The 22,552-nt window shown below is 38.8% G+C and overlaps 1 protein-coding gene and 1 long non-coding RNA gene across 3 annotated transcripts in view; one reads left to right on the top strand and one right to left on the bottom strand.

The window, feature by feature from the left end:
* Positions 1–22,552, top strand: part of MYBPC1 (myosin binding protein C, slow type) — a 126,356-nt gene that overhangs the window by 37,896 nt on the left and 65,908 nt on the right. Inside the window, exons 4-13 of the mRNA XM_019515379.1 lie at positions 2,651–2,689; positions 4,284–4,319; positions 6,965–7,063; positions 7,794–7,942; positions 8,342–8,459; positions 9,263–9,314; positions 10,940–10,996; positions 16,047–16,210; positions 18,972–19,104; positions 21,316–21,440. Coding sequence (XP_019370924.1) covers positions 2,651–2,689; positions 4,284–4,319; positions 6,965–7,063; positions 7,794–7,942; positions 8,342–8,459; positions 9,263–9,314; positions 10,940–10,996; positions 16,047–16,210; positions 18,972–19,104; positions 21,316–21,440 — 972 coding nt within the window. The remainder of the gene's footprint in view (positions 1–2,650; positions 2,690–4,283; positions 4,320–6,964; positions 7,064–7,793; positions 7,943–8,341; positions 8,460–9,262; positions 9,315–10,939; positions 10,997–16,046; positions 16,211–18,971; positions 19,105–21,315; positions 21,441–22,552) is intronic.
* LOC109296139 lies at positions 4,926–15,153 on the bottom strand. Of its 2 annotated transcripts, XR_002096900.1 has the most exons (4): positions 14,895–15,153; positions 10,742–10,783; positions 6,962–7,071; positions 4,926–5,993 (listed from the first exon to the last, which is right to left on the bottom strand). It is a non-coding gene; the product is annotated as an uncharacterized LOC109296139 (long non-coding RNA). The 2 variants fall into 2 exon arrangements; XR_002096901.1 differs by lacking the exon at positions 10,742–10,783.

The raw sequence follows: 22,552 nt of genomic DNA, 5'->3' as shown, positions 1-22,552 counted from the left end.
GTGTAGCTTGATTGAATTTATCAGCCTTCAAATTACCTAGCTTTGACTAGGAGTTTACAAAAATAGACACAATCAAAATTTAAGATGGTTTAATTAGTCCTTAAGTTTCATATGCAATTTAATAGGGATCATTAAACTCATCCCAGGAAAGAAAAAGAAAAAGAAAACTAGAATGTTTATACTAAAACAAAAGAATAATGTCATGCCTTTTTGATACTTTCTTGAAATATTTATTTTCATAGTACATATAATTTATATATTTAAAGTGGCCTTGATCTAGCAAATCTTTACTCATGAAAATAGATGTCACTGGATTCACTTGGACTAATCACATAAGGAGGAATTATTCATATGAGCAGAGCTTTGCAAGAAAATGATTCAAATGTTTTCATTAAGCAACAATGTTTTTTAAATATTTTATTCAAGGAAATAAATAATTAAACTGTTGCTCTTGAGTCCTGGGCAGAAATTAAATATTTATTTTACTCTAAAAAAGTTCACTTCCACTCCTTTCCCCTTGCCCCTTTCTCCCTCCCTCCAATATACCTCAGGTAATAATCTTTTATCTTTTCTTTGGGTACATTTACACATTACCCTATGGCAATGTAGTGACTCAGTATGTTGTGATCATGTGTGTCTACATGTGATTGCCAGCTACGTTGCTGTAGTGGTGTGCTCCCCAGGTACAGCATGCCAATATGGTGACATAGCAATGAAATTTACCCATGTGCCATGCATATGGCGCAGTAACCACCCATTCTGTGCTTCCTTTTAGAAGTACTGAAGCATGGCACCATAACCATGTCACCATATGGCGACATGTAGACACACCGTTTAGGAACTTACCTGAAGTTTTATAGTAACTTGCAAATGACAACTTCCATTGAACAGCTTTATGTAACTGTCAACATGTCTGTGTGCCATAAAAACTATAATTATATCTAGTTTGTTCTAGCTTTTCAACATGCATACAGGTAAAAGTTATATTTTTTTACTAACATTCATTTAAAAAATATTAACACTCACTGGGCATGTCTACACATGCATATTCATGTGATGCTTATCACACTGGAGTTTATTTCTTCTGGATGCACGTTTACACGTGCACCTGCAGAACATGGAGCTGGATCAGAGCAGCCCTGGCTGGTAGGAGGTTCAGGAGGCTGCTCCCCCCAGCTCAATGTGCTGTAGAAGAAATGGCTAGGGCACAAGGATGCTTCAGCATGGGGCTAGCCGGTAGGCAGCCCTTTGCCCTGAAGCACCCTTATGCCCCAGCCAACCAGGTCAGCATCTACACATGGACAGCTGTGGAGTTTTTTTTATTCTGCAGCAAGATAGTGCCTGTAAATTAGTTTACTCCAGCCTAATAGGGATGCATGTGTAGACAGCAAGACATTTACTGCACAGCTAATTAGTCTACTGCACAGTAAATGTCTCATGTAGACAAACCCACTGGGTGCGTCTACATGTCTATTAATGTGCTTTAATGCATACATTAAATCTAGTACCTCCACTGTGAGGTACTAGGAAAATGCACATTACCCTGTTGTAATGTGTATTAACTAAATAGCATGTTTTTAAAGTGACGCTTAATGCACATTAGCCTATTTTAATGCAGATTAACTAAATAGCATGATTTTTTTAAGTGCCCCTTTAATTCGCCTTAAAAGAGGCTAATGTGAATTAAAGCACATGTGTAGATGCGCCCAGTATTTTCCCCTAAGAGTTAAAGCTCTGAGTGTGTTCAATTCAATATGACAGATTCAAACAGATTAACTAAATAAGATCCTGGACTATTGTAGAGAATGCTTTTTATCTTGCCAGTAAGGGTTTTTTTTCAGAATCATGATTATCACTAGCCTTTAATGTTATAGTTTTAATGGTATTTTCACAGTTTGCCAAGATTTTTTAAAAATTTGTAATCATGATAGTGTATATGGGCTAAGATTTCAAAATAACAGTACAATTACTAAATTAGACATGGAATCATTCATACGTGATTTATTAATACCATAATAAATATCCATTGTTATTAAAAGTAAAACCCAGTGGTCTACTAATGCTTCAATATTTTAAAGTTTCACTTTTATATGGAAAAAAATCAGTTGCCTGACTCTTATATTTTGAATTAATATTCTAATATGGAAGTTACAAAATGTAAATATAATGGCATTTTTTAAGTGTGATGTCTTAAATGTATGAAATGGTTTATTTATGTTGAATGTATGTGCTACACGTTTTACTTTCAGACGCGAACAGCAGTGAAACAACATCTTCTTCAGAAGGTCAGATATATGGTTGACCTTAATCTCATTGTTGCTTTTTTGTATTTATTGTGGATTACATCTAACAAACGGAATCACTTCAACAACTCCCATATAAATCCATGTTTTAATAATAGATCACAGTTTACATCTTCACATCCTTTTTTTTAACTTACTCGGATCATTAAGGTTTACCATTTCAGCTACTGAATCACTCAAAGCTTTATTCATCAGTTTGAAGTTGCCATTATGAGTGATTTGACAATCATGATTTTTCCCCTTCTTTTGCAGGGTTTAAGTTTTCATTTGCTTGTACTAAAACAGATGATCTCCAGTGGTTTCTTTCTCTTTACACAGTTTTTAAAAATTGATATTTCTTTTCACAGATGAAGATGAAACCTCTTCTGTTAGTCCTCCACCAGCAGGTTAGGCTTATTATAATGCTTTTGTTTTAATTAATTAACTAATTAATTCATTCATTCATTAATGATTATTCATTCACTAGAAAAAATAAGGCCCAGTTCTGTAGTTTTCCACCAATGCAGAGAAAGATACACCTGTGTGTAGAGGACCAGTGTAAAGCTTTGATTCTACTATAGCCATTCTTCAAACCCATTTTGAAGGCTTATGTGACATTTCAGTATGTGTTGTGCATTCATATAAATGAATATGGAGTGCTTTTCTAGAGTTAAACCTAAAACAGATTTCAACATTACTATTAAGCCAAGTCCATTATGAATTTAAAAGACCATATTTTCTCACATATAATATACCCATTTGCCCCCAAAATCAGCCCTCCCAAAATTGGGGTATATGTATTAAGCTTATTTTCTGTCTGAGTTAGAAGCACGCTGCTTTGATGCCTGAGCCACAGTCTAGAAGCTGTGATATTATTCTTCAGGGAGCTGATGGAGTCCATAGACTTAATAGCTCTTGTTCTTCACTCCACAGGTGCTAACAATCATGTCTTCTTTTTAATGGTTTTGATGATTCATCAACCAAAATATCCGTTCTTAGCACAGTTTTGCTGTCTGCTAGTTGCTCCTGCTCTATTTCCTCTTACTTCATAATGCTGGAGAGTATTTAACTTTTTTCTGAATCACAGATCCACCCATGGACACCAGGCTTTAGCAGGAGCTTGGCTTTAGCTAAGCAGGAAGGGAAGGTGAGTCAGATGAAGATTAGGTTCTGTCCCTGCTCTATGTAACCAAAACTCTGGAAAACTCTTTTTTTCTTCATTCCACCTTTCAAAACCAAGGTGCACATTATATTCTAAGGTGTGCAGTTTGTGAGAAAATATGGTAGTTTTCTATGTACTATCTTACCTAGCCTGCTTGCTTGTGCTGCTGCCCCACTGAAGGCACGTGGTTTGAATTTTTCAGTGCAGGCCATCAGTCAACTGGCTGATAAAAGGCTATCTAGAGCAAAGGAGCATCTTATGATCCTGATGCCACCAGCTTTGGGAAGTCACCAAAAATGCATGCTCTCCACACCTGTGCCTTCCTTCCACATTACATCTTCATTTGTTACAAAAGGACCATAAACTATGAATGAACCAGGGTGTCATCTTCTTGACATTCAGTCCTCTCCCAGATCCCTGTATTCATACACTTCCCAATGATTAAGGCCCTATGTAGCGGCTGCATCTACATGTGACACTGACTCTGCAGTAGCGCATGACAACTGCACGGTAGCATCACGTGGCAGGAAGTGCGATGCAATGCTAATGTGCAGTAATCATGAGCTACTGCTCAGTCAGCATCACAACACAGCTGTTCCTTGAGTAACTCCAGTTACTGCAAAGTCATTTAGCATGTGTTTATACAAGTACTAACTGACTGCGCAGTAACAACTGCACAGTAAGCATCTCATGTAGACATGGCCAGTATTTATTTTTATTTTTATTCCAATCCTCCAACATGTGAAGAGGCAATATTTTTTTAAAAAAGCAATAATTTCTGAGGTCAAGCAGGTTCTAATCTCCAAACTGGTATCATCCAGATCACTCTTTCCTTTCAGATGGGACTACACAGCGGGGACAGAGAAAAGATTCAGGTGAGACTTCTTGATGGAAAAAAAAGAAAATGAAACATTCCAATCCTAGTATAATGCAATTTATCATTAATGAATTATTTCTTAAAGCTAATTTACCTTTAATTCTTATTACAGATTTTCATACAACACTCAACCATAATATTTTTTATTACTTTTAAACAAAGGAAATTGGTCGCTAGCTGCTGAATTGAGAGTGACAGAGGACTCCATCAGGCCAAGAGTGTGTGTGTGTATATTTGCTCGAGTACAATGTGCAAAAGGCTATTGCTTTACATGTGCCCTATGTCCAGCCCTTTGCTCAGGTGATGCCCTCCCTTCTTGCCCCCTTCTTGCAGCCAAAAGGGCAGGAAACTTTTAAGGAACCGTGACCTTTTTCTTCCCATTTAAGCAGATAAAGCCGCTCCCCTGTCTTTGCAGTTGCAGGGGTTGCAGTCTCTTAAAGGAAATGCTGAATTAGTACTTCAACCACTGATTTACCTGGAATAATTGCCCCCTGCCAGTCTTGATTCATACCAAACTTGTTTTCTGTTTGGAAATGATGGAAACACTGTTTATATGGAGCAGAGGGGTTAAGGTACAGAACTAATTAAGTGATTTTCTGTCTTAAAGTTGTTCTATAATGTTGTTTTTTCAGTATCATTCTGTGATTTTTTAGGATTACTGCTGTCTGCATGTTACGAATTGAAGTGTCAGACATTATTACATAATGTATTCACTCTAGTGACCATTTCCCATTTGTCTTTATGCACAACATATTTGTAGCTGTTTGTGTGTCTGCATGCAAGGAATAACATACAAAAAAAAGTAGTGGTACTAGATACTCCCACACCTAGAGTGCATCAAAAGACTGAAAACAACATTATTTTATATACTCTAGAAACAGTCATCTAGTATTTTTAGATCTCCTGAAATATTTTATAGCTTTTAATTAGATACAGCAATTCAATTACATTTTTCTGGCTGAGTAATGAACCATGATCAGTGAAGTTATTTGTTAGGTATTTGGGCAGTTTTTGTCAGACAGTAAAATTCCTTTAGTAATAATCCTTACAGAGTGTAAAGACTATACTGACACTTGACAAACAGTCTTTTACAACAGGTACTGTACATTCAGAAGAATATTTTATTTCCACAACAGGGCAAGATGGGACCAAAACTTGAGAGGCGCTGAACAAGCGAGACATAAGTGCTATTTTTTTTCCATTCAGCAACCTGTAGAAGGCATTTTTTTTCCTGGAGGAACCATGGAAAGGGGGATTCTGAGTCTGGCACAAAGGGGATTAGACACACACTATCCCTGCAGTTCTGCACAGTGTCATTTCAGCATGTCTATAGTAGTGCTAGCTTTACTGGTTGTGCTCATCTTCACCTCTGCAGCAGCCCACACTGGGGAGGGATAATGCTAGTATTTACTCCACAAGTTCTAACTCACAGTAAAAGACACATATTTTACCTTATCACCAGGAAGGGAGCATGTGGCTCAGATGTTTTCTTTTTTACTCTCCATGGGTTTCCATTGGAAGTCAGGTTTAATCCACACCCAGGGACTGTAGAAGGTCTCATGGAGGAAAAGTCTCTAGAAGCCCTGCACGTGCTTCCTTTCTGGTCATGGTGGCCCACTTTGACTCCAAATTCCCACTGACTTCAACAAGAAATGGAACCATGAAGGTGTGCCTGAAACATTTAGGTGTAGTTAGTTCTCCTTGAACTTCAACCAGTGCACAGGGCTAGCCTCGTTACATGCAGAGACTCAAACTCCCTTCTTCTGTCTCTGTAAGGAAAGATCAAAATGCAAAGGCATGCCTCTTCTTCCTTTGTTTTACAGGTGAACGAGAACAGTGGGGTTGTACCCACTGCCGAGTGATTGCAGGATTGAGAGAAACCTATACAAATTAAGCACTAAGTGGCGACTCCTGTCTTGCTTGTGAGCAAGCATGAAGTTAGACATGACACTTAGACTATCCTAAATCTCTGCAATGTTAAAAGGTGTTAAAAGTTAGAATGTGCTATGAACAGTCACACATTAAAAGTGAATACTGTCTCTTGTTTGCAGAGCTCTGACTTGCCATTCGAGGGCTAGTGAGCAGGGATGTGACTAGGAGGCAGGACACCTGAACTCTATCCCTGCTTTGGGGAAGGTGGGGGGACTGAAGGTGGTGCATCCTGGGTTGCTGGAGGATTGCAAATTGCATTTTTTATCTCTATGTAGCAGCCTGAAATTATTCTAACACAAACTAGGAAGCTCAATCCAGCATTAACCCTGAAGTGGTATAATTTTTTTTCAAACCTTCTACTTTATTACTGAGAAATATAGAACCACCCTTTCACATATTCAGCCACAACTGCTTTCTAGGCACATCTCTGGTGCAATGCAAGTTGTTCTCGGTATTTGTACCAGACGCTCCAGTCCACCCCCACAGCCAATGTTATCTCATTTTCCACCACAGAGGTGGTATTCCTGAAGGAGTTCTAGATAATATAACAGCCTCATCCCTGACAATGGGATGTCAATTACTTAGGTTATTGAGGAGGTCTGAAGAGAAGAGGCAATAAATTTACAGAGATTAATGAATTCAGGTAAGTGTTCTTTGGAGAGAATAAACCAGGCTGAAAAGTAATATTTCCCTTTTTTTTCTGCATACCAGTATGGTCTGAAGGAACTCCAGATGAAACAGAGAAGTGCGATGATTCTCAGAGATCCACATTATTTGTTGAAAAACCACAGGGTGGTACAGTAAGGGTTGGTAAGTGCCTAGAAAAAAAATTAAATGCTGGGTTTTAAGACACAAGTGAAATCTGCAAACATATGTGCAGTTTGCAGAACGTTCAGATTCTGCCTTCAGGTACATCTCTTTCCCATTGATTCCAGTAGGAGCTGTATGCTCCAATTTTAGGCCAAATGTAGCCTTCCTCTAAAGAAAATATTCAGTCAATTAATTCAAGGCACAGTTTAAATGGAATAATAATGTACAAACAGTGAATGTGGGTAGGTTTGATCTATTGGAGGACATAGGTGATCAATTGTGCTATTTATTCATGCACTGTCACTGACAGAACAGTTCTCATTACAAGCTTATTGTGTGGCAGGCCACGTTGCTGTCATGCTACCTCCCAAATTGAAAGCAGTGTAATGTCTCCATACAGTGCTGTAGATAAGTTAATTAGCTTGCTGTCGAGATTGGTGTAGCCTGGAGCTTGAGCTAGACTAATTCTGCTTTGTAGACTCAGAAGAGCAATGTGCTGCCATGACTATCTGGAATGCAGTATCCAGACTAGCTCAGCCAAAGCCCAGATGGGTATCTCTATACTACACTGAAGTCCTCCATTTAAACAACCCCTTTGTCTGAATGCATTTGACTCTCATGAGCCTGATACTGTTACCGAGAACCCCACAAAACTGTAATATGAGAATTTTTTTTTACATCATAGTCACATTTTTACTAACAACTGTATTATTTTTTTCTTTTTTCAAAGGGGGGAATATTACATTTGTAGCCAAAGTAGAAGCCAAAGATCTTCTTCGAAAGCCAAATGTTAAGTGGTTCAAAGGTAAATGGATGGATCTAGCCAGTAAAGCAGGAAAACACCTTCAGCTGAAGGAGACATTTGAACGTCTAAGCAAGGTACTTTTCTTTATTCTTTCTTTTTTTTTTGAATTCTTCCAGAGGGAAATCCCAAGCCTTGTAAAGCTATTTTTAACCATTTGTTCCTCTAAGGATGGAGGGTCTGATCATTAAGGCAGTAGATAGGGATTTGGGAGAACTGCATTCAGTACCTGGCTCTACCACATACTTCCCAAAGATGCTCTGTCCATTAATGACATGATGTATCATATTACCTTCCCTAGCATATAACAGGCTCTGAAGGAGCCAGAACTTGGAATATGGTCAACACAGCTAGGCCTCATTCTGATATGAGGCTAAGAGAGTAAGCCCTCAATTTAGTCCACAGTTTTTAACTTCTGACTTGTAGACATAGATCTCAAACTAAAAGACTTATTGTACCCTATGTTTGACTTTAAGATTTACACATTTGAGATGCAAATCATTCAAGCTAAGGAAAATTATGCTGGGAACTACCGATGTGAAGTAACATATAAGGATAAATTTGATAGCTGCACTTTTGATCTTGAAGTCCATGGTAAGATTCAACTTCTTTTCATTTAAACCTATTGATCCCCCAAAAAGTTATTGCTTGATCCTAAAATGTACAGTTGATTGCCTAATCCTGTAATTTCAGCTGCTAGACAAGACAGGTCTAGGCAACCTTCCTGAATACTCAGGACCAGCAGCGCTCTGCCAGCTAGTAGAATATTTGTTCCTCCCTAGCAAAACAAGCCTACCAAATTACCAAGGCCAGAATATTTGTTCATCAGTAAGGAAAGCAGGCCACAATTAAGGGCATGTTCAGGAGCTGACAGTCAATTAACCCAAAAAGCCTAGGAGTCTGTATGTATTCACTAGCATGCTAGCCCAGAAGCTAAACTATCTGCATCCATTACTTCACTGTAGATCAGTGTTGTTCCATTGGAGCGGCCCTGGTTCAGGTGCATCCCTGTGCCAGGAGCCAGCACAAGACCTATGATTGTATACAAGGTCATCATTTATTCTGTAAAATGCTTAGCAAGAATATGTAGGAGAGTTGAGGATGTGAGTTAGAGAGAAAGGGTTGTGTGTATGTGCATGCATGCATGTGTGTAGGTGGGGAGGGAATGTGAGAGAAACATCACACAATTCAGTCTTGTGCATGGGAATGGAGAATGTAGATTAGAGGAAAGTATTAAAAAACACCTACTTCAGCACTGAGCAGACTTGCACTGGGTAGCTTTTAGTGCTGGAAGAGCACATATGCTGCGTCCACTGAAAAGTGGAACTGAACTCATTTTAAACAAGAAAATCAAATATTTCTATTAACTTTTTTAAACTTTTTTTTTGCTTTCTTAGAATCTTCTCAGGCTGCTCCATCCCTTGACATCCGATCTGCTTTCAAAAGAAGGTAACTTTAATTTGTGATCCTATGAAGTTCCTCAATAAGTTATGAGCACACATTCATCCACCACTATCTCTGCTAGCCAAATGTATCAAGTGTTATTAATAGGTGGCATTATAAATAAAGATGACAGAAGTGGGATTTGAAGCAGTTGGATGTGGGTGGGATGAAGTAACCTTATATCATAGATATCATGTATAATAGTATAAACTTTAAAATGAGATTGAAGTGCAATTTCTAACAGGTCAAAAAGAAGCCAGTAAACGTATTTTATATATATATATTTATTTATTCAATAAAATATATTACCATATATTTCTTGAAAATTACCAGCTATGGCATAAAAGCTATTGTGGGTCCAGTCCTGCACTCATTGAAGCCAGTGGCAAAACTCCCATTGACTTAAATAAGATAGAAATTGGGCCCATGTTATCTCAGAATAGAAAAAAGCATGTCACAGATTCATCTTTACAATAACATTAAAATACACACATTTCAAACAACTTGGTTACAAAGCATTCAGTTCTAAATATTTTTTCCTAAATTATTTGTATTTGGGATTAAATAACCAGTAAAACCACTGATATGATGTGATCTTTATATTTCTCAAATCATCATTTTTCTTATAAAAAATGAATATAAATAATGGAATGAATTTTACACGCAGAAGACCAATGTTATTTTTTAAATTTAAGCAAATAAGCAAACTTCATAACTGTCACTAAGACGTAACTCTTTTTTATAAAAAATATGAGCTATAAAGGGCAAACGCGTGCTCAGAAAGATACTAATTTCAAGGTGCTTTCCTTTCTAGGGGTATATTTTTAAACATAGCACAATGGCTCAGCAGCAACAACACTGCAAACAGAAGAAGATATTTCTGAAAACTTTAAGAAAACCACTTTATGAAAAATTTAAAGTGAAACCCTGGCATCACTGAAAGAACTGCAGTTGACTTCAGTGGCTCCAGGATTTTACCTCTCATTTTACAAGGATCACCCCGACAACAGAGCATTTTCTTCTGTGTATAGATGTAATGAAGTTTCCTTCCTACAGAACACCTTCTACAAGGGAATGCATCTTTTAAAAAGGCTACAAGTCCTCTCTTAAGAGTACAAAATAGTATTTTTACCTGACTTCTTCCTCCACTGACACACACAGTATATAACACTGTGCTATCTGGTATTTGACATGGTATGCATTGTTAAATGCAGAATACACAACAATGCAAATCTTTGCTTTACGTTCATAGCAAAGATCAGCACAAGCCCTTTGTTTTTATATAAACATATTATTAGAACACAAAAACAAAGCCCTTTGTGTTGGCTGGCTTAAGTGCATTTGTGTTACTGAACTGTAACACAAATTTTGGCAAATTTATGTATGCAGCTACAAAAATTTGTCTGATAAGTATAACAACAAACAATACAAACCTTTTGTGTTATTTTCCACAGGTGCTTGTTATGGAAACATGGCTGTGTGGGAAAGAACATAAGTTTGTGTTGATTTTATACAATTACTTGTGTGGCTAGACAGTATTGCATATACAGTATATCTAGAGTGTTTGCAATGTGTGTTGTTTTAGTCTCTCTGTATTAAACAAAGATTTGATTTTTCTTTATTAATAACAGCGGTGAAGGACAAGACGATGCAGGAGAACTTGACTTTAGTGGTCTCCTGAAACGTAGGTGAGAACCAAGTGATGAAGTGAGCAGGTGTGGATTGGAAATCATTAAGTTCACACACAGAAAGAGTTAGGTTTAGCATTAATCATTTCTCAGGAATTTGATATTTTTACTTTCTTCTGGTATTTCTAACATTAATACTTAGAATAGAAAATGCAAACTTTGAGCTAACTATCATGTAAATGTAACTGGCAGGAAAGAAAGTTCTCAGATTTGTCAAATGTTTTAGGTTGTCGTAGGCTTTCTTGCTGGAAGAGACCCACAGTATTTAGTCTATAGACTATCTATTTTGTGTTTGCATGAGGTTTTTTTTTTCCTATGCAGGGATGAGCAGTTCAAAAAATTGAGTCTGGTGTGAACATAAGGAAATACAGGGGTGAAGTTAATCCTTTGGGTACATTTTCAGTTTACTTTATTAAGTATTTTTAGAGTAAAAACTGCACACAGTGGGTGCATCTACACGTGCACATTGACAGCACAGTAACCAAAATTACTGCACAGTACAAGCATGAGTCTACACGTGCATGCCTGTACTGTGCAGTAAATATGGCAAGTTATGCCAGCTTGAGAGTAAATTTGATATCTGCATCATGCAGGTATCAAATTTATGCCCAATTAGTTACTGCACAGTAACATGTGTAGACTAACTTTAGTCCCAAGTCACTCCATACACAGTGTTAATGAGGTTGACCACCTGCCCTTGTAGATGCTGACCTATTCCCGCTTACTGCACACTAAATTTAAGCTGGCATAAATGCATGTGTAGACACGCCCAGTGCTTACACATTCTAGGGACTGACATTGTTTCCATGTACTTTTCCTGTTCAGTGCATGCAAACCATGGAAGAGGATTTTAAGTTACATGAACAGTGGCTTTTCAGTTCTTTCCTTCTTTCTGGTTCAACTAGAAAATTCAGTACAATTATTATTTATTGTACACCAGTGGTGATCGACTTTTGGTTCCAGGGGCTAGATGAGTGGCACAGGGCTGGTCTGCAGGTTGGATCCTTTGCAGGGGTAGCACATAGGTTTTGGCCCCACATACCTGAATCAGGCACTGCATATCTGCACTAGGCCTTGTGCCAACTGTATCAGGCTTCACGCTGCCCTGGTTGGGCCCCACACCATCCCAAGCCCCTGTGCCTGGATCAGGCCCCATATGTTGGAGTCTGGCTCTGTACTGTCCCAGCCCTGCACATCAGACTTAGCATACAGGACCACACTATCTTGTCTGCTGGCTCCCCAGGGGTTTAAAAATTTGGCAGCAGGTAAGTGGCAAGTAACACTGCTGCCATTCCCCCACTGCCAAATTTCCAGACCTGTAGAGAGCCCAACAGGCAGCATGATACAACTCTGTGGGCAAAACTAGACTGAGGGCCATAGGTTGAGTACCCCTGGCCTACACTAATGATATGACTTTATGATATGACTTAAAAAACAAAGAACAGTTAGACATCTTTATGAGATGCTGAAAACATACCTAAAATTTGATACCGGCTTACAATCTTAGGGGAAAATTGCTTTCAGGTGGCTTGTGGTACAGCTTTGCAATTCTAGTATATAAGGAAGAGCTTATGTCCACCTGTTTGTTCCAGTACGAGAACACCTGGATAGAAGTGTTGGTATATTCAATTTCCCTTTATATGATGACAGCTAAATAACTATGCATCATTTTTTCAATAGTTCATTTAAGATCTGAGCACTATTAAGACAACTATACCCTATTGGAACTGTAAACCTTGGGACCTGTTTTGCCTATTGATACAATGGTACAACTTTCACTGAATTCAGTGGGAGCTGGGTATGCATTCCTGGAAGCAGAGCGGAATTCGGGCCTTCATCTCCACTATTGCTTACCCCTGACTGAGAAAAAAAAGTTGAGGTGCTTAAGTAGTGTGATAATAGAGACTGTATAAGCAATTTAGCTACTGAATTGTCTAAGTTGTTTCATATAAAGGAAAAAAAAAATGTGCTGGGACCAGAATATTGAACCAACCATCAATTTTATAGTAATAACTGAAAGCAAAAGAATTTTGAACAAATTCGTATCCACCAGGTCTCCATTTTTACTTTCTTCTCATCCCTAACTAGAATCTTCTATTTTAAAGATGTTCATTTATTTATCATACTAACCCAAGAATAATGTGACAGTTCTAATGACTTTCTGTGTGGGGTTTTTTATTACTAATATATGGAAGGCATGTGAAGAAGTTTCAGTGTTTCTGTGGTAATGTGAAACAGTATCTTTTATCATTCTACTGACATAAATACATTATTTTTTATGATAAAATGATATATCCATTGAAACATAGTATAACTGTTGTGTTTAATGGGCAAACCAAACTTTTCATTGAACCTGTTTTTAAATGTTGTAATTTAAAAAAGGTATATTGACTGTTTTGCCTCCCCCATTTAAATTGGTGAAATGCAATCTCACATTTATGAGTTTAACTGACTGAGAAGTATGATTGCTACTTAATTCCCAGTCAGATTTAACCAACCATTAGTACTAATAGGGCAATTAAACATACATGTTTCAGTATGTTTGGAAGCAGTATTCAGATATGTTCCTAGTCTGTTGGCTTGCTACAGTACTTAAGAAAACATGCTACATCTTTTTTACCAGTGGGTGTATAAGTACATTGTGTATATATATTTCACCCAAAGTCTAAAATGCCTAAAATCTGAATCTTGCCTGCTTTTTAGTTTTGTGCTGGTCTTATTTGGAAGACAAATGAGTTAGCTGTCTTAATGACATACTGTGTGACTGGGTATGTCTCATGACTGTCAATGTGTCAGTAATGCTGTGAAGTCCCAAAAGCGTAAGATCTCATAGGGTACGTCTACAGGTCACCGTATGGCAATGATGCTACTGCGTCGTAATTGCCATATTGTGCTGTGTGCACAGCACACAGTTAGATTTTGCCTCTACTTCGCCATAGAGGCACACTGAAACGGGGAAGCGTGCTGCTCCGGCAACGTCGCTGCTGGTCACGTGTAGTCCCACTTCACTCTACATTGCCATAGCAACACGCTACAGTTATACAGCAAGTTGCTACAGCAATATAGGGCAACATGTAGAGACACCCATAGAAACCCAAACATTACAGCTTAAAAAAAACTTTTTTCAACACAATGCACATCTTTGAAAAAAAATGAGATGAGATTTTGTGGCCCAAATGATTTACAGCAAGCCTATCAAGAAAATTATAAATATTGTTTGCCCACTATCCACAGGTACAAATATTACAGTCTTGGAACAAAGTTTGTTTGCTCAGTGTCAAAATGTTCTCCATTTATGCAAGGGGAATAGAAAGACTGTTTTAAACAGCTGAGAACAGGACATGCAGATCCTCTTTCTCAACCGGAGCCTGATTTAAAGGGCAGACATTACCATCTTTACATGGATGTTTTTGTGCAACTCTCATTAGTGCTAATAGGAGTTGCACGGTTAATGTCTTAAACACATTGAGATAAGAATTTTGCCCCGCCGTGTGTCTTAGCTTTTACATTTGTTTGTAAGCTGGTTCTAACCTGACTACATGCAGGAAAACTCTTACCAAAACATCACTTTATGCAGTAAGTAGTGAGTGTCCAAAAATTGTAAGCACAAAGCAAAAATGAGATATAAAACATAGAATGATATTCTTTATATTATGCTTAAGCATAATGTTAAACTACATGTGCTGAAAATATTTCAAAACATTGTCAGTGGTAGGCCATTTAAAATAACACTACCATACAAGAAATGCTTGTAAACTGCATACATTATACCATATACTATATTGCTGTCCCATAATCACTGATCCAATGCTATTACAGATCTCAGCTATCCCAACACTTCTGTATACATTACAAGAAAGATAACATTTGATGGCTCTTGGTCCAATATTCTACTCACCGTATATACATAGAAGACTGCCAGGATTTTCTTTTATTTTTTCATCCTTATTATTTTCTTCTTCTGCTGCCCAATTTTTTTATTCCACCAGAACCAATCAGACTTAAGAAGAACGACCTTTCCCTCAGCTACCATTCTTCTAGGAAAGAAGGTTAAGACATTTATCCTCACTGCTCTAAGTTCTCAACTACATTAGCAGCTCTCTTTTGTTAGATCATTGGTGAATCTCACTTACTAAAATAACCATTTTATTCAGGCTGACCCTTGCATTTAATGTCTATCAGTTCTAAAAATTGAGTTGTCTTTTCATCAGCCAACTATCTTGGCTCTAAGATAGGAGCTGAATACAATTAACTGTAATGTGAAATCTAACAAACTTGAACAAACAGAACTCTAGAGATATAAAAAATGCTTCCCATTCCTAAAATTGGGGTAAGTATTACAACCAACAGATTTATGTCACAGGACCAGGTCAAGGTGGCAACCCATAACTCTTGGCCTCATACCAAATTTACGCTTTATTCCTGCAATATGGGAAGTACAGCTGTACTCTTAAGCCTGCACAAATTTCTGTGGACTCTCTTGAGTTTTAACATAGGTCAGATCCAATTGCAGGAGCAGAGTCTGCATTCACAGAATCATGGTCTTTTTTTACGATAATTATGGACTCTTGAGCTTAGGCTTTGATCTTAGTTAAGTCCTTGTGAATCAGACTCCAACAAAATCAGTAAAGTTAGACCTGTTTAAATGGGTTCAAAATTAGCCCTTATGTTTCTGAAATATTTTTAATGGATGTTTTTCATGAAGAAATGTAAAAACTCCCACAAAGTACAGCCACTTCTTTGTTGCCCTTACTAAAGCCCAAGACCCAAACTCTTCCTACACTTTTGAGAAGTTAGAATTTCTGCTCAGTCTAGAAAGGGCCAAACTGCATTCCTGGATTTGATTTCCCTGAAGAAGTGTGAATTCAGAGTAGACCTTGGTTGCTCAGACCCATTCTTAAATTAAATCAAATTTTAATTTAAATCTACAAACTTGGCCAAAATCTTTCTAGCATAACCTTGCACTTTAATGTCCCTCTGGTCCCTTATTTCTAATTCAGTGACGTCTCACTAAATATGCTACAACATTTTTTTTTTTTGCTACTGTTAGGGAGATTAAACAAGAGGAAGAGCCTGAGATAGATGTGTGGGAACTCCTGAAGAATGCCAATCCCAATGAGTATGAGAAGATTGCATTTCAGTATGGTATCACTGATCTGAGAGGCATGCTAAAACGTCTGAAGCGCATGAAGAGGGAAGTGAAGAAGAGTGCAGGTATGAGGAAGGCAGAGTATTCTTACATCTAATGGTCAAACAGTTGTTGTCATCTCAAGAGAAAGAATATGACTGAAGTACCATGAAATATACAGGGACAAAAACTACCTTGATTTTGTGCAGAGGTACTGAAAGAGAGTAAGTAGGGGCAGATTTTGCTTCATGTAAATCTGTGCCCTGTTCAGTATTTATAAAAAAATCTCTGTTTCAGTTGGCTAACTTGCAGTTCTTATTTCAGCAAGACTGGCACTGATTTCAAAGGGAGTGTTGCCTGATTAAGGACTGTAGCATGTGGAGACCATGCTATTAAACCTATTAAGGCATGTTATAAAAACAAGAATTTTAAAGTTACATGCAGGTTCACTGTAACCCCTGTGGATGCCAGTACATTCAGTTTTGTTCAGGGTAGGCTTATTCAGACTGTTTTTCCCTAGCTAGGTTGGTTGTACCAGGCTCTAGCCCCTGACATTAGTATCCAGGGAATATAAATAATCTGCACTTAACCCACTTTACCCATACCAGATTCCCCAGGTCCAGAAAACCCAGAAGCTATGTATATTTATTTATTTAACCCTGCCAATTGCAACTAGAATCAAAATACATAGCTTGTTGCTGTCTCATTTGGAAAATTAAAATTACTTGCAGTCATTTGGACAGTCAGAAGTCCATCATTTTTTCTTTGCTGTTAAAACCTCTCCCACCACACCGCAATGTCACTTTTCAGTTCCAACAAACTCCAATAGTGTAGAAAAATTCAGTCTCTCTCTTCTATTTACCTTCCCATTAAACAAGAAAAAGAGAGACATTCAAAATAAGTGAAAAGCAACAAAATTAAAGACAAAGGGAAAGGAAGTATTTTGCATTTTTTAATTAAACAAAGCCTTTAAGGAACCTTGTCCAAATGATATTGTTGGGACAAAGAAATTGATAATTCAAAAGAGATGATTCATAAAAAGATTAGGCATGTAGTTGAGTAATAGAATAGCTAAACTTGCTCTGAGTTAGGAGAAAACATGCACATAGAAGAGCAAACTTTGTTAGAAATAAGACCATTATCAACTGCTTTGGGTTACGGAGAAATTACCAATGTCTCCATTGCCATAGGCATGTAATTGCACAATTGATTGTTTATAGGAATTTAATGTGAGCCAACATGGCTGTTCCTCTCTTCCTGTGGAAATCTCTTAAGGGCTAGAACAGGGAGGAGCAGTATCTTCCCCCGGCTTCACTATAAACTGAGGTTGGCTGCACAGTAGTTAGGAACATATAGAAATAGAATTGCAAGGAGATGTCTACAAGTGATACTTAGGAGTGACCCTGGGGGTCACTCTCATCTGGCCTAAGACACATTAGCCTACCCTATCCATCTATATTATCTTGTTACGGCTACACATCAAGCACAGAAGCAAAGACAAATAGTGGGCAGACTGATTCCTTGAAGAGCTCCACTTGAGGAATAGAGAGTTGTCTTGGGCAGAGCCTTTCTAGGAATCAGTCTGCCCACTGGTTGTCTGTGCTTCCTTACTTCACTCTAATTGTAGGTAATGGAAGCAGGAAGTGGGACACACAAGGGTAAGAAGATGGTAGAAAGCCGTGGGACTGCTGGGCGTGCATTTCCTTCTTTGTGGAAGTTTTGAGTGCAGTTTAGACAAACACTTGGCTGTGGTGGTTTGGACAGGGACTCTGTCCTGAGCAGGGAGTTGTATCAGATGACCTTCTCTGGTCTCTTCCAGCCTTATTTTTCTATGATTCAGATAAGATTGTATGGCTGGGTGAGTTCTGATAAGATAAGCCCAGGGTTGACCTTTGGCTTTGAACTGAGGAAAACCTTTGGGGGCAGTCTGGATTGCCGTTGGCAAACAAGCTAAGAGTCTTTTAATGCAGATAATTGGTGGCCTTGAGCTAAAGGGGAGGCTACAGGATAGCCAAAGAAATAGAAATATAGACATACCCTAAGGAACCTCCTGGGTCACTGAATCCTGTCACCTGCTAGCAGAGGCAACCGTATCATTAATCCCTTTGCTAAATTGATAAAGTAGAGATGGGCAATTAGTTGTGAGAACAGTGCATTTACTTTTCAATCTACTATGTATATGCTCTCTTGGGCCTTTCTTTTGTGTTTAAAAAAAAGTGAAAACTCAAAGTGAAACTCTTGAAATCCCCAAGTTTTACTTGGGTTTAGGTTTAAATTAAGTGAACCATAAATTTCACATGATCTCTGCAAAAAGTCACCCCAGGGTTATAGCTGAGTTTTCACTTCAGCAGTCTTACATACCTTAATACCTCTTTTTGACAAACCTCATTGGCATTTTGAGCTTATACTGGGATCTGAAACTTGGCTAATTTTGCCTGACATCATATTTTTACAAATGTTTTGCAAATACAGTTCTAATTACAAATGGAATGCCACTTTGCATATTCCAATCTAATGAAACAATTTGGGATATCATTAACTTTTAGCTAAATCACAGAGCAGCTACTCAGGCAACTGGATATTCATTAGGAATTTTACCTTGGTAAGGGTTTCCTAGTTGGCAAACCCAGAAGTAACAGTAATAAAGAGTTTCACTGCAAGTGATTTGATTATAATACCTATAGTATATTAATACTTTTTTGTCTGAAGTAATAATGGGTTTTTTACAATGTTTGTTCAGTTTTGCTTTGTGGAGATAACATTCACATTCTCATTTCTTTCTCATCATCCTTTTTTCTTTCTTTCTTCCTTTCTTTCTTTTTTAATACCACCACTACCCCATAACAGCTTTTGCCAAAGTTCTAGATCCCGCATATCAAGTGGACAAAGGGGGTAGAGTAAGGTTTGTTGTGGAGCTGGCAGATCCGACAGTGGAGCTGAAGTGGTATAAAAATGGCCAAGAAATCCGACCAAGTACAAAGTAAGTGATTTTACTGAATATGAATAGTGATAAAAACCCTCCTCTCCTATACTCTCCATGAAGCAAAATACCATTTGTTCCCTTGAGAAGGGGTTTGTTTTTGTTTGTCTCTCTCTTTGAACAAGTTTACACCAATTTTCTTTCCAGACATTTTATTATATTGAAACCAGAAACAAGTTATACACATACTAATGGTAATATTAATTTATATTTTTAAAAGAAAAAATCACATTATAATATGGATTAATTTAGAATGTGCTCTGGACCCCCCAGCACAGAGAGGTAAATAAAATACACCAGTATAAAAGTGAATTTACCTCGCATATAACTAATTTTGGTATAAAAAGGGTTATCACATAAGAGCAAATTCGCACATACAGAACCCACATATAGTGAGGGAAACCTGTAGTTTGGTTAAAAGGAAAAAAAAATTCTTCATTTTGCCTTTCCAAAATAAGATGCATGTTTTATTCGGAGGTATGTGGCATGTGAATAAATATGGTACTATTAGCTCTGCCCTGGTCTGAAAATGAGCTAGTTTTTTCTAGTCCTGTACAAGCAGAAAACCAGAATCTCTCCATAGCAGAATCATCAGAAATACAATTGTCTCTACCTACTTGGTCCCATTGCTTTGTATATTAGCTCATTCATTGTGCCCCTAAAAGAGCATGGAGCTGTGGGTGGCAAGGAAGGGAGGAAAGGAGTGTTTTATCCATTTAATGTTCATATTTAGATCAACTACATTCATTAACCAACAGGAGTACTGTCATAGTGCTCCTGCTCTAAAGAATACCAAAGTGCACTTGGCAGATTAAAATCCTTGCACCATGGCACTGCTTGACTTGCCATGCAGATGGTGGCAAGCCAGCCTGCTACTAGAGGATTCAGTGGGCATGTCTACATGAGATGCTGTCGCTGTAGCAATGTAGCTCGTCACTATAGTGACATAGCATCGGCAGGCACAAACCATGACACACTGCCACTACTGCACAGTAGCAATGAGCTACTGCACAGTAGTTTGTTGCTACTGCACAGTAGGGTCGGAAACAATCTGTATAGTGCTGGGACTGCACAGTAACAACTGTGCAGTTGGGCACACATGTAGATGTGCCCAGTGAGCAACTTCCTTCATCTCCTTTACTGCACCAACCAGTGCAAACTTTAGTCAGGGCTGGCCCACAATTTTTTAGGGCCTCCTGCAAGATATAGTTTTTTGGGCCCCCTGAGCCACTGAAAAATCAAAATTACGGTTAATTGTGATATAAAGTCACTGAAATAAAATAGTTGGGGCTGGGCTGCGCACATGTGGGCTGTGCTGCGGGGGGCACGGGGTAGGGGCAGCATGTGCTGGGGACTCCTGGGTTTCTTCCCTGGGGCCAGGGCCGGGGCTGGTGCTGGGGCAGAAGCAGAGCCAAGAACTCCCCCACCCCACCCCACCCCACCCCCCACTCAGCCAGGAAGAGGCTCCCTGCCTGCACTGAGCCCTTTAAACATGGCCCAGGCAGTGGGGAGTGAGTTAATGGGCAACAGAAAATGCATAATAATTTTAATCTGTTGTGAATGTTCAGCAGGGTCCTCCATAAACTGAAGCGTGGACTCCTACAGAGTAGAAATTCAACTGAGTGCCTCAGTTTATTTCACAAGCTGCTGAACAGTCATGAAATGTTAATAAGCATTGGTCATGACAAACCTGGAGCCACTTTGAACCAGTGATATAAAGGTGAAAGGCTCCCTACCAAAGCTCCATATACAATTACCAATCCCCTGAGGCATTTAGCTTACCAATAACATCAGTGTATGTCAGCTATTATTGTCCATGTAAAAATATTAAGAGCATTAGAAGGATGCTTCAACTCTTGTCAGTGCTTATTTTTGTCTTAACTGGTCTAGGATTTCAGCCACCATTTTCTTCAGCTGTCTTCAAGAATCAGTTTACATTTTTTTCCCCACATAATCATGTCTGGGATTTTCAGAGAAGCCTAAGGGAGTTTGGTGCCAAACTAATCTATGTTCTTTCTTGCTACTGAGCATTAACAGTTCTTCTCCATCCTTCTCCAGAAAGATCTTGCAAGCTGTCTAGTCCAACTCTCTATGCAGACAGTGATTTTCCCCAGAATAATCCCTACAGAATTTCATAGTTGCAATAAAAACAAGAAAAACAAGAACAAAGGCCAACAATTTTGATAACATAACTTTGCTCTGTGCCTACAGATATATTTTTGAGCACAAAGGTAACGAGAGAATTTTATTCATCAATAACTGCTCACTGACTGATGACGCCCGCTACCACGTGACAGCTGGTGATGAGAAATGTTCTACAGAGCTGTTTGTACGAGGTAGTGCACATCAGATTTCTTTTGTTTCTAAACAGTGAGCCAGATCTTCAGCCACTGTAAAATGATGTAGCTCCACTGGTTTTCATTAACCATGTAGATTTATAGCTGCTGAAGATTTGGCCCAATTTAGGTTTATGTGTATGTACCGCCAAAGGATTCCTCTGTATTTCTGTGGCAGGCTGCTGGTTCCTTTCTTCATACCTCCATTGGTTTCATGACACATTCAGAAATGTGAATATAGTTCATGAGGTACAGCACACTGGAACATCATGAGTCTGTGATTACAATCCGTTTTGGGGGAACACTGAGTAATTTGTTAGCCTTCCCTAATAGTGCACAGACTTGGCAATATCAGTATGTTCGAGACAACTGACCTTTTGAAAACAGTCACAAACTAATTTTCCAGCTGTTAGTTTTATGACAAACTTCTGTCAAAACCATGGACTAGTGCATACTTCTTCAAGTCTCTGTGGCCAGGTCTACGCTGTCTCTCACCCCGTTCTCATTAAGAAACTGGGGGACCGTGATGTCAACACCTACACAGTCAAATGGGTCGCCAACTGGCTGGAGGGTCGCACCCAGAGCGTGGTAGTGGATGGGTCATTTTCGACCTGGAGGGATGTGGGCAGTGGGGTCCCCCAGGGCTCAGTCCGTGGGCCTGCACTGTTCTACATCTTTATCAGTGACTTGGACGAGGAGGTAAAAAGCACCCTGTTCAAATTTGCTGATGACACTAAGATGTGGGGGGATGTGGGCATGCTAGAAGGAAAGAATAGGTTACAATTGGGCCTAGACAGATTTCAGGGGTGGGCGGATGAGAATAGGATGGGATTCAACACTGACAAGTGCAAGGTGATGCACCTGGGGAGGAAGAACCAGCAGCATACCTACAGGCTGGGGAACTCCCTTCTCATCAGTGCAGAGGCAGAAAAGGATCTTGGAGTCATTATTGATGCCAAGATGAACATGGGCCGGCAGTGTGGGGATGCAGTCAGGAAGGCCAACCACACTTTGTCATGCATCCACAGATGCATCTCAAGCAGGTCCAAGGAGGTGATCCTCCCCCTCTATGCAACACTGGTCAGGACACAGTTGGAGTACTGCATTCAGTT

The sequence above is a fragment of the Gavialis gangeticus genome, unplaced genomic scaffold (assembly GCF_001723915.1).
Source record: "Gavialis gangeticus isolate Ggan-Ray unplaced genomic scaffold, GavGan_comp1, whole genome shotgun sequence".
Classification (NCBI taxonomy): domain Eukaryota; kingdom Metazoa; phylum Chordata; order Crocodylia; family Gavialidae; genus Gavialis; species Gavialis gangeticus.
Note: the sequence above shows the minus strand (reverse complement) of the source record. Positions and strands in the feature narration are given on the sequence as shown.